Raw genomic sequence first — 12584 nt, forward strand, 5'->3', positions numbered from 1 at the left:
TGAACCAGAGGAAGATATCCTGAATAACAAAGAATGGTCTTGTCAGGGAATGCCATCAGGTCTGTGAACAATGACAAAGTGCGTGTGTGTGTGTCCATTATACATAGGAGCATAATTAGGCCATTTGGCCCATCAAGTCTTCTCTGTCATTCTATCATGGCTGATTTGTTTCTCAACCTCATTCTCCCCACTCCTCCCTGTAACCTTTGATCCTGTTACTAATCAAGAACCGATCTATCTCTGTCTGAAATGCACTCAATGGCTTAGCTTCCACAGTCTTCTGTGGCAATGAGTTCTACAGATTCACCACCCTCAGTCTGAAGAAATTTCTCTTCATCTCAGTTCTAAAGGGTCATCCATTCACTCTAAGGCTGGATCCGAGTCTGTCCTACGAGTGAAAATGTCTTCTCTACATCCAAGCATCTCAGTATTGTGTAAGTTTCTATCAGATCCTTCCAAACTCCATTGAGTACAGACTCAGAGTCGTGAACCACTCCTCATATAACACGACTTTCATCCCCAAGGTCATTCTTATAAACGTCATCTGGACCGACTCCAAGACGAGCAGTTAATAATTATCATACTGCAGGAATTAAACATATTACATTCCTCTTGAACAGCTCAGACACTCACTACTCAGCCAGTGTGGAAAGGCAGTACTCCTTTTTTGATTGTCATTGGATTATTTCTAGTTGAGTTATGGAAAGTACAATATTATCTTTTGCCTTCCTGACTGATTAGAAACCTTAGTAAATACTAGAAAATATCAAAATTATGAATAATATTCAGAAATGAGTCCAAGAAAATCGAAATGAATGATAATTTAAAAATAAGTTATGAAGAGAAACACATGTGAAGACTTCATCTATAGTCACTTTCTCAACAACAGTGTTTGTTTCATGTGCAGCATCATGACAACAATTATAAACCAAAGCAAATCATAAGAACACCATAAATAACACCTCAGAAACAAATTTATGGGTTACCACTAAATTATGGGATTGGTTGTTGCAGTAGGATGGGGTTTTCCGCCTCCCAATGCAACTGAACCAGTTTGGCTTTGCCACTTTCAACAAACTGAAAGAAGGAAAGCTCACTGTGTAAAGAAGACCAGTGCTGAAAATTTCATGACTCATATTTAAATTAATTAATCCTCATCATTGCAACAATTTTCCTTAAATAGTATTACAGTTAGAGTAGGTGCCAACAATTCTTTTGAAAAGCTCAGAATTTTTTGACATTTTGGAATGAAGCTAACTGGCTGCCTGCCTAACATCATGATGCATCATCTGATGATTCTCTCACCCTTCCAGTTTGCTCTGGAGGGACATACAAAGTTAAGACTCAGCAGAGGTGGGAAAACAGAAGCAAAGCAGATGGCATGATTTGGGAGACGTGGAATGAAGGGATTTGCAGCATCATGCACCAAACCTAAAGCTAAGTGCAAGTAATGACTTGGAGATGTGGGAGTGGTAAAGGAGATGCACAAATCGAACTTTCAGACACAAAGTCTTAAAAGGGCAAAAACTTATGACCTGGATTAACTTAGTTCACACAATCACAACTTTTATAGTACACAAGGAGGCCGTTTGTTCCATCATGTCTAATCTGGCTCTGTGAAGGAGCAACGCACTAAGAGTCACTGTCCCATCTTCTCCCAGCACATTCTGTAATATACAACTTCCTCTTGAAAGCCTTGATTCAACTTGCTTTCACCAGCCAATCATGTAAGGCATTCTAAACACGAACCACACACCATGTGAAAACATTTTTCCTCGTGCTTCTTTTCTTTCTTTTGCCAGTACCTTAAAACTGTACCCTCTTGTTCTTGATCCTTAAAACAAAGAGAACAATTTCTCCTTGTCTACCCTGCCCAACATTCATGATTTTCAATCCCTCTCAACCTTTGCTGCACCAAGGAAGACAGCTCCATTTTCTCCAATTTATCTATGTAACTGAAACTTCTAATTCCTGTGACCATTCACAAGAATCTTTCTTGCACTCTGTCTAAAACTTTCACGTCTTATCTAAAGTGCAGTGTCTAGAACTGAATGTTCCAGTTTGGACAAAATCAGTGCACGACACACATTTAACATAACTTCCTCTCTTTTATATTGTCTGCACTGATGCATGAAGCTTAGGGTTCTGTATGCTTTATTCCCAACTTGTCCTGCCACTTTCAATGACAAACACACATATGCACCCAGCTCCTCTACTCAATTCAACATCTTTAGGGTAGTACCCTTTGTTTCATATTGTTGATCTGTGCTCTTCCAAACAAAATGCATCGCATGCATTTATTTGTGTGAAATGTCATTTGACACTTGAATTCCCTTTCCATGAAGCCTATGTTGCTTTCAAGTTTGATGCTTTCATCCTCACAGTTCACAAAATTTCAAAGTTTCACATCATCCACAAATTTTGAAATATGTCCAATAAACCCTGGTGTATGTCATTAACATGCTTCAGGAAGAGCAGGGGTTCCAACACTGACCATTGTAGAACTCAGCTCAAACATTGCTACAGTACAAAAAATATCCATTGAACACTCTTGCTTCTCTACTGCTGTCCATTTAACTTTATAATTCAGTCTAGTTAATGCTGATTGTGGATGCAGTTTGCTGCTATCTTTGACACCAACTTCAGGAAATACTATAGTATAAGGGTATAAGTTGGCTTATACCATACAGTTGATAATTTCTCCATGTCATGAAAGAATAAGTCACCTCTAATGGGTTCTCATTAAAGAAATATGGAAATGTGACCAGCCAATAGGAAGTATGTTGAGACTAGGAAAATTGCTATTTATTCTTTCACTATTTCAATCTAGCAATGCACATGACAGTGAGTTAGGCAGTTTACATTCCGAAAAGATATGCTGCAAATACACAGCAGAAGGAATGGATAAGAGAAGGCAAAAATATATATTGATATAAAGGAAAGAAAAGTACTGAACAAAAACAGTTAATCATTTCAAACAGAAGGAAAACAATAGCAGAAAATGTGAACAAGAAACTGCAGGAAAGAAATGGAGAGAGGGGTGGAATCTGAGAATTAGATCATGAGTTTAAAAATTATAGATATTGGAACACACTCCTAAAACATCAGTTCAAACATCAGCTAATGTTGTTCCGATGAAGGATTACTGGGTTTGAAACATTAAATCTGTTTCTCTCTCCACAGATGCTGCCAGACCTGCTGAGCTTCTCCATTTTGTATCTGCTAATACTGAGTTAATTTCTCTGAATCATGCAGTAAATCATGATAATATTGATTGTGAGAAAACAAGGTGTAGAGCTTGATGAACATAGCAGGCCAAACAGCATCAGCAGAGCAGGAAAGCTAATGCTTTGGGCCGAGACACACAGAAGAGGTCCTCTGATGCTGCTTGGCCTGCTGTGTTCATCCAGTTCTACACTTTATTATCTCTGATTCTCCAGTATGTGCAGTTCCTACTGTCTCTGAAGTAAAATTGATTGTGTTCAGTGTCTAAGTTAAACAGGGGGACAATTAACTAGGCTTCTCATTCTGCTCACTGTTCTATGACTCTTTCTTGGAAGTCTAATTATGGAAATGTAGGATGAAGACAAGATCTGAGCTGTGTTGTATTCCATCATCAATTAACCTCCAGGATATTTAACCTTTAGAAGAACAAATGAAGATTGACCATTTCAAGGAAGCCTCAGTATCCCTTCACTCTAGAATGAGAATGAGTCAGTGCTTTTGGCAGGAGAGTGTAACAGTGAAGGAAATCTAATAAAATTCTGTATATACATGAATTAAAAAATAATTTAAAACAATACAACAGTAATTTGTAGTTTTGGTAATACAGAACTTGATTTTTGCTGAATAAAAGACACGTTTTCATTCAACTTTTTGCCTTGCACTCATTAGGTCAATTGGATAGAACACCACTGTAAAGGGAAAAGAACATTCAAACTGAATAAGACAGAATTGTTGACTGTTTGGCAATTGGACTCTAACAAAGGCATTGCCATGGAGTATGCCTCCATTAGATAATGACTGACAACAAACTGTCAGGATTATTGTTTGAAACTTTAAACCGGGCACATTGATTTTGATTTGCCAATGCGTTGCCCTGAGAAATAAACCTGAGAATGACTGTCATCTGTTTTGTTGAGTTGAAACAGACAGTGCGTGGACATGTCATTTGTGCCTGTAATGAACAGGGTCTTGCTTAATCTAAATAAAAACCAAAAGAACTGCAGATGTTGCAAATCAGAAAAAAAATGCTGGAAATTCTCTGCAGATCTGGCAGCATCTAAGAGAAATCTGATTTCTCTGCACAGATGCTGCCAGACCTATTGGCCTTTTCAGGCAATTTCTGTTTTTGTTCCTGTTTAATGCATGTAGGTTCTAGTAAATGCAGCAATCTGTCAGCCTGACTGAAAATCCGAAATTAGTTACCAGGATAATTTTTAGCGCATACAGGGTTATTTAGAGTTAGGAAGAAAACACAGAAAACACCAGAGATGGTAGTAGTCTGAGATAACACGGTGTGGAGCTGGAGGCACACAGCAGGCCAGGTAGCATCAGAGGAGCAAGAAAGTTGACGTTTCGGGTCGGGACCTTCTTCAGAAAACATTTCGACGTTAACTCTGCAATCTTGCGGACCTGCTGAGTTTCAGCAGCAATTTCTGATTTTGTTTCAAATCTCCTGCATTCGCAGTACTTTGTTTAATTAAAGTTATTTAGAATGTGTTGTCCGATTTTCATCTGCCTAATAAATCCCGTGCAAAATCCAACAGGAAAAGTGGGAAAAAAAGACATGAAAGAAGATTGGGTACAAAGAGTAGCAGGTTCAAGTTTGACCTTGAATTGGTGACATTTTATTTGTTAAATCTGAGTTTTATTTATTCCTGAAAGCCTCGTTTTAGGAAACAAAACAGTTTATAAACATCACATGCATTTTAATTTAACTTGCTTTTAAAGCCAGAGGCAAAAAAATCTGCAAACAAAAAAATCAGCAGGTCAGGTAGCATGTGGCGAGAAACAGAAAGTATCAGGTCTAACAGAATTGAAGGGAAACAAATGTTGCCGAGAAATAGACAGGAATTATTTCGACTTTGATTAAGATATGTCCAGTAATGGATTGAATTCACAGAATTCCTATATTCAGATAGGAAAAGGCAAGCGGACGGTAATACTATTATACTGTCCAGCTATTGTAGCCTGGCAACAGGTTAGATTGATTTCAAAGCCGGCAAAGACAATCTGCACTGAAACATTGCAGACGGGAAACCTGCTTCCTCACTTTCCACTAAGCCTGGTTAATGTGACACCTAAATGTCCGCGTTCGACCGACTAGGACAATGCTTCCCGATTTGTCAAGCTACGTCTTGAATCTTCCCGTTTTGAGGAAAATTGTGCAAAACACGAAATATCCGAGTTTAATCAGAAATTAGGCGAAATAACACAAATAGTGAACAGTAAACTCGCGTGTTGTGTACAACCTGCTTATTATCAAAGTTTCTAAGTCAATGAATTGCACTCTAAACTTCTGCAAATTAATCCCTGGATTTTCCTGAACGATCCGAGCAATGGGGGAGGGACTGGTAACCCCAATCCTAATAATCTTAATATGTTTTAACGCTTCCGATGGAAAGTTACAATGGAAGTTATTTTCCATAGTCAAGTAATGATGAGAACATTGAATTTGTAATTGGATTAGTTCTGTATGTTACCTGTGTGCACCCAAAAAAAGGAATATTGTGCACCAACTAGTTTGTTTTTTAATAAATGTTTTCAAAATGTTTATTCTTTGTTGAAGCAAAATGGCACTTCTTATATTTTTTGCCCAGGCGGCGCTAAAGAAATACCACAGTTGCGAGAAAGTTGATGGTTCACTGGCCAGCTCCAAATTCCTCCGGAGAAGATTAAAATCACTCGGAGGCGGGATATTGTCCCTAGCCCTTCATATCGGGAATAGAGAGTGATTCAACGAGACAGAGAGCGGGGGCGGGGGGGGGGGGGGGGAATCCATCGAAGAAGAAATTGGAAGCAGCGGCGATACTCAGGATGACAGAGCTGTGTTAACCCCCATTCTCCTCTGTACATTCTGTCTCACGGTCTCCACTGCTCTCTGCGCGGAGCCCCCAACTCAGCTGTATAAGGCGGGGAAGCAAGTAGCCAAGACAGCGGGTTCCATAGCCACATTTAAACAGAGAGAGGGATTTTTTTCTTTAAAAAAATCTCAATTGGCGCCACCGTCTCCCCAGAAACCAGTAAATCGAACGAAAATGATTTCTGTATAAAACAGAAGGAAATCTGAGAATCCGCTGCTAACTTTGATACTCTCCTGTTGCTTGGCAACCTGGAGCGCCTGTATCTTTTGGGCTCCAAATCTCACCACTTTTCATACCCCCATCTTTAAACATGTCGAGATGTTTCAGGATACAGATCAGGTTTTATCGCCATGTACCTTTTTTTGTGTTTGTTAACCCACTCATTGCTTGTAGCTCTCCCGAATCCTATTCAGCATTGCCAGGCTATGAGAAGCAACATTCACAAGCGGTTTCATTCTGTCCGCAATGCAATAGTGCAGCGTGGATGTTTAGAATCACTCCTGACACAGGAGAATTAATCTCTTTTTAGAGAGCTAATTTCGCAGTTAATTCCCGAGTTCCAGCCCCAGTGTAAAGATGCCTCTTTGTCAGCAACACGAATCTTTAATGCACTGACTGGAAATCTTGCAAAGAACCGCGTGAGCTACAAACACTCACTTCCATGATTTAGTCAGAGCCTGAACTAAAAGCAAAATGCTGAGAATCCTGCAGATCTGAAATAAAAACAGAAAGTGCTGGAGAAACTCAGTTGGTCTGGCAGCATCTGTGAAGAGAGAAAATGCGTTAACATTTTGAGATAGTAGGAACTGCCGATGCTGGAGAATCTGAGATAACAAGGTGTAGAGCTGGATGAACACAGCAGGCCAAGCAGCATTAGAGGAGCCGGAAAGCTGACGTTTCGGGTCTGGACCTTGCTTCAGAAATCACAACATTTCGAGTCCGGCTTGACTCTCTTCAGAACACCCGTTCCCCTCTAGAGGAAATGCATGAAATGGTGTAGCACCTTCCTGTTACAATCACCTCTTGATTGCAATCAACTTATCTCATTATTCCGTTTGTTTGTTTTATTTTAATCGCCGATTCCGATATGGATATTGCTGAAGTCGAATTATGGGCAATTCGAACAAAAACACAAATTGCTGGAAAAGCTGAGCCAGTCTGATAGCATCTGTGAAGAAAAAGAGTTAACGTTTTTCGGTGACCCTTCCTCAGAACCCCAGTTCTGAGGAAGGGTTATTAGACCTGGAAGTTACCTGATTGTTTTCTTCACAGATGCTGCCAGACCTGCTGAGCTTTTCCAGAAACTTCTGTTTTTGTTCCTGATTCGCAGCATCCGAAGTTCTTTTGGTTTTTATGGACAATTCGAGTCTGTTCGCCAAGACATCTAAATAAATAATCTGAATGCATAGCGTAGTACCCTGCCTTTAGTCAAAGTGGTTGCCCTAACTGATCACTTCAAGATAAACCACATTAGGCACACATCAAAACTTGTTGGGCAAATATAAAAGGGCTCTTGAGTTAGCCATTTGTAACAACATGCGAGCTTTAAAACTAAAACCAGGGAAGAGTAATGCTACCAGTTATAGTCATGGGTGTCCCTTCCTAGGGAACTGTGATTTGGTTAGAAATGAAATAAGCAAGTTGTTAAAATACTCAATCTTCTGCATATTATTTTATAATCAAGTTACATTTAGGACCGCAAATGCTTATGGATACAAGCTACGGTTTGGGGGACGAGAAATTTTGCTGATTTTCTGGGAAAAAAATTCATCTCAATATAACGTGCAGAAAATATTGCAGACATCTGCCACTGTTTAAAAACCGCAAGCGGGCTAAGTGTTCCCCGTGGTCAGGGAAAGTGCATCAGATATTCGCAATTTAATGTCACAGCACAGCCCGGGACCATGGGGTCAATCAGGCCCCATGGGCATCAGAGGTGCAGGGACAGGTCTATTGCCTGCAGTGGGAAATAGCGACCTCAGTGTTCTTTCCTCTTCTCTCGGCGTCCCACCACCACCACAATATTCTCTTTCTATGAAGCGCTCAGTGTCGATCACTTAGCAGGAATCAAAGGCTAAAGGTGTCAATTTAACTTAAACCCAAACTGGCCCGCTGCTATGAGAATGGCAGCAGCGAGAGAGAAACGGCGGCCGCTGGCAGATTGCCGCGCTGCCTTTGAGAAACAGAGAGAAGGGTCATTTTAGGATCCCAGTTTTGAAGAAGGACTCGAAAGTTCACTGCATTTTCTTTCTGCACGCTTGCTGCCAGACCTGCTGAGTTTCTCCGGCACTTGTTGCAAGATCGGCCTACGATGTCCTTAAAGATACAACAGAACGGACTTGTATTGAAGGCAATGAGCCGATTTGATTGATCGAATTGAGCGTGGGCTGCGGCCTCCAACCGATTGCTGGTGCCAGCCTAGGGTGTTTGGTGTTACAGCCATTTATTGGACTTGCGTTTATTGGGCAGTAACAAATTCACAGAATGGGTGCTGGCCCTCCTATAGACAAATTTCTTGAACCGCCCAATCCTGCAAAAAGCGCTTTCTCTCTCCCCCGCCCCCTACACACAATTCTGACCTTAGAGTTAGCAACACTACACACCCTGTCACTAGAGTTTGTAAACCACAGCCACGTCCTGGTCCAACTGTTTCACATCCTCCCCGTAATGAACGACTCGTTCTTCTTTGAGGCATTGATCAAGTCTCAGAGATGGAGCAGGGTGTGGGTGATGACTGCCTTTACCGAAGAGCTTCGCCAGTTCTGAGCAGCGCCTGAGCGCTCATTCAGCGGCAGCCTGATGCAGAAAGGGATCCACTTGGGAGTGAGTTAGAGCTGGGGTCCCAGTGAGCACCACAAGGGGTAGAGACGTTCCCCTTTCGCTGTGGCACGTCAGTGGTGCCGAGTCTGTTAATACTCTCTCTCCTACTCAGTCTATTTTTGCCCCCCCACCCACCCCCGAGGGTGGTGAAAGCAGGGAGGGAGGCTCCTTAAGTAGGAGACAGGAGCCGAGGCGACGCTGCCCGGAGCATTCGAGTGGGTTTTGACACTCGCTGGAGGCGGAGCGGGCCGTGTCTGAGCATCTCTCTCTCTCTCTCTCAGATCCTCTGTGTGAGCCGCCAGCCAGCAGCAGTGTGGACGCGGGTAAGTCTTAAGGTGCTCACTCTCTGAATGAATAACAAAGGAGCAGCGACAGGGGGGAGGAGGGGTGTTGGGGTGGGGGTGAGAGAGAGCTGGCAATTCGTCCAGGATCCGAGAACAGCACTAGCTCCAACAGCGAGGAATTCCCGTCACTGAAACGTAACCCACTCCCCCACCCCTTTTAATCTCTTTTAAACCATGTCACTACTCGGGAGTAGCACTGAATACTGTTCTCACATCCTGCTCCTTGCTTCAGTCAGTGCGTGTGTGTGTGTGTGTGTGTGCGCGCGCTTGGAGTTAGATGCATCTCCCCATTTCCTATCGTTAGTTGCACGTAGAAAGCGCTCTCTATCTTGCAGTGTTCTAACCAGCCTTTTTTTTACCCCCCTCTCTATTATCTGTTCTTGTTAGCACTCGGCAAACCAGCATAGGCAGTGGAAACACAGAGACATTCCATCTCTTCCCCCCCCCCCACCTCACAACAAAAATGTGGTGAGTGTCGAGGGGCTTCTATTCCCCTCAAACTTCTACATTCCGCAAGAGAGGAAGGCGATTCTCCGCAGCCGCCAAGCCCCCAGCGATGGGATTTAGTGCCACCTCAGTCTGATCCTCACAACCCAAAGACTTTTCTTTGTATTCTCTCTCTCTCCCTTCGGGAGGGCGAAAACAGTCCAATTTTGCCGCAGTGGAGAGCGACACGCTTTGATATTCTACCAGGGCAGCCACCAGACAAGCGAGGTTCCTGAAGCTATTCCTTTTGCACGGCCCGATTGGGAAAGAGAGACAGACAGAGAGAGAGAGAGAGAGAGGACGAGGATGTTTCTACTGGATCTTCCGGATCGTTGCCATGTGGGAACTGCTTGCTAGCCCGGCTCCTTGGGAGTGGGCCACAGAACGCCACTGTCAGTGAGTGTTCGGAGAGAGGAGAGTAAGGGGGAGGGTGGAGGGGCTTGAAAGAAAAGGGGCAGCTCCCCAGTTATCACCACAGATACCCTGCCCCCCACCCCCACCACCCAACCACCCCACTTTGGCAGAGACCATGCAGCAACACCTACTCCTCTTCCTGGTTTACATGGACCCCCTGAGCCTGCTGGTGTGGGCAGGCAGGAACCGGAACAACAGGACGCTGGCCTCGTCCCCGCGGCGCCAAGGGGGCAACCCGGCGCCAGTCAATACCACCGTGGTGGTGCCCGTCCTGCAAATGAACAAGATGAAGCCGCTGGTGCTGCAGCACTCTGAGAAATGCCGGGGTCACTACGACGTGGCCGGCCAGTGGGACCCCGACTTCGAATGCAACAGGACTTCCTACAATTACTGCTGTGGTACCTGTTACATGCGCTACTGCTGCCAGGACAAGAACTACCGCCTGGAGCAAAATGGCTGCAAAAACTACGTGACCCCCAAAGTGGAGATTCAAGTTACCACCGACCCGGACCTGGGCCAGTTGGAGAACGTGTATGACCCGAGCAAAGACAACAGCACGGTCTACATCACCTGCGGGGTCATCGCCTTTGTGATTATCGCTGGCGTGTTCGCGAAAGTTGCGTACGACAAAGCCACACGGCCCCCTCGCGAAATGAACGTGTCCAGGTAAGAGCCGACCCTGTGACTGTCACACGTTCCCAACCTGTGCGTAGGCGGCAGATTGCTGCCTCTCCTTTTGGTTTTCGTTTGGAAATTTCAGGGACCCCAATCTCCCTCCACCAAAAAAAAGCTCCGATTTTTCACCTAGCATACAAAGCCGCAGGCGAGAATAGCGATAACTATTGTAACACAGTTACAGGAGTTTCATGGGTGACAAGGAATAGCTCAGGAAATCTTTTTTAAACACAGTCGCACTTCTCACGCTGAAACGCCACATGATGCTTTCTAACCTAAGTCCCTTTCAGACCTGGTTATCAGCAGTTGCTTGCTTGTTTTTTTTTAAATACCCCGCCTCCCCCTGCATTGAGAGGACCCTGGAAGTATCAGGCGAAGTGGAGGACCCTAACATGAGCCCTACCCTTGGAGCGTAGCGGGAACAGCGAACACTAGGGGAAACTGCCTGGTGAAGACGCACATAGCAAGAGCGGACACTTACTGAACAGCCAAAATTGGTTAATTACCATCCAAATCAAAAAATAAAGCCGAGCTAGTAATGGAGAAAATGGGTATGTTAAAAGCATACTTCAACATTCAGAAAGAAGTATGGTAACATTCTGAAATTCAAATGCCCTTTATAAGTGGTGGTTTAATTACCGCACATCTTGCTAGCAGCCGAAATGCTGTGTTGCTTTCATTTGTCCCAAACTGTGCAAATAAAGTTCCAGCAGAATTTTCCAATTATTAAAACTATCAGAATAAATATAGATTCATCACAATTACTGTGGTGCCCTGAAATAACATAGCTGTCAATTCAAATTTAGTTCAATAGTTCAACTTTTAAGCTCATTAGCAGCATAGAAACAGGGCAGATTCTATATGCTCCTTAACGCTTACCCCAGGTTAATCGCCTAATATCTTAGGAGTTGATGCAAAGCAAAAGTCCACAAGGTAATCTAGCCACAACATTTACTGTCTACACTGTGATGCTAACTTAAACACCAAACTGAAGAAAATTTATAGATGAAAGTTTTGGAGCTAGTGGAGTATGTTTCACAACGAACATATTAATAAGTAGAAATTTCACATCTTAGGTTTTTTTGGTATAAAATTCCTAATTTCTGCTCCCTGATGAAACACTAGTGCACTATAAGATTAGGCTTATTCATTAAATGCAATCTAATTCATGCTTCTTGCTGTTTTAGAAGTGTTGTTTGTTTTACTGACTAATAATATCTTGGAAATACTTATCCAAGGTTCTTGCTGCAATATACTATGGCATATGTTTTACATTTAATTTCTTATCCGCTAAAGTAAAAATAACAAAAATATATATGATCCAAGAAACATTCTGTCAGTTTCATATTCATATAATTAGGTTTCAGTTGCACATTGATAAGATGCAAGTACATCTTGGGTGCAGGTCAGCCACTGAACACATTGGGCAGTGGTGGGAGACTGTTTTGAATAGGTTTGTCTCATACTGCATAGATAACATGTAAAACTCCAACATCATAAAAAGACACAAGCTTTGCAAAACTTATGTTTCATTGCTTTTAATGTCTATGGAAACTTAAAGTTTATCCACCATTCTCTGAACATTTAAATTATGGTGCATATTTACACAAGAAAACTTAAAAGAGTTCCTTTCTTAATAAGCACAGTTGGGAGGGGTGTCCGGTCAACTTATAATGTAAGTGTTGTCATCTGTTACAGTGTATTTTACACATATTTCCTCAAAATAATAGATGCTCTCAGGTGCAATTTCAATCACATC

The 12584-nt window shown here is 42.7% G+C and overlaps 1 protein-coding gene across 6 annotated transcripts in view; it reads left to right on the plus strand.

Moving 5' to 3' along the window:
- Nucleotides 1–9102: 9102 nt before the first annotated feature.
- Nucleotides 9103–12584, plus strand: part of LOC125463536 (protein shisa-6-like) — a 510207-nt gene continuing 506725 nt past the window's right edge. For 5 of the 6 annotated variants that reach the window (XM_048554881.2, XM_048554882.2, XM_059653801.1 and 2 more), the window contains exons 1-2: nucleotides 9103–9229; nucleotides 9638–10816. In XM_048554881.2, coding sequence (XP_048410838.1) covers nucleotides 10266–10816 — 551 coding nt within the window. In that variant the 5' untranslated portion in view covers nucleotides 9103–9229; nucleotides 9638–10265. Of the gene's footprint in view, nucleotides 9230–9453; nucleotides 10817–12584 lie in introns of those variants that run through there. The other variant, XM_059653799.1, reaches the window with a different exon arrangement.

The sequence above is a fragment of the Stegostoma tigrinum genome, chromosome 22 (genome assembly GCF_030684315.1).
Source record: "Stegostoma tigrinum isolate sSteTig4 chromosome 22, sSteTig4.hap1, whole genome shotgun sequence".
Taxonomy (NCBI): Eukaryota; Metazoa; Chordata; class Chondrichthyes; order Orectolobiformes; family Stegostomatidae; genus Stegostoma; species Stegostoma tigrinum.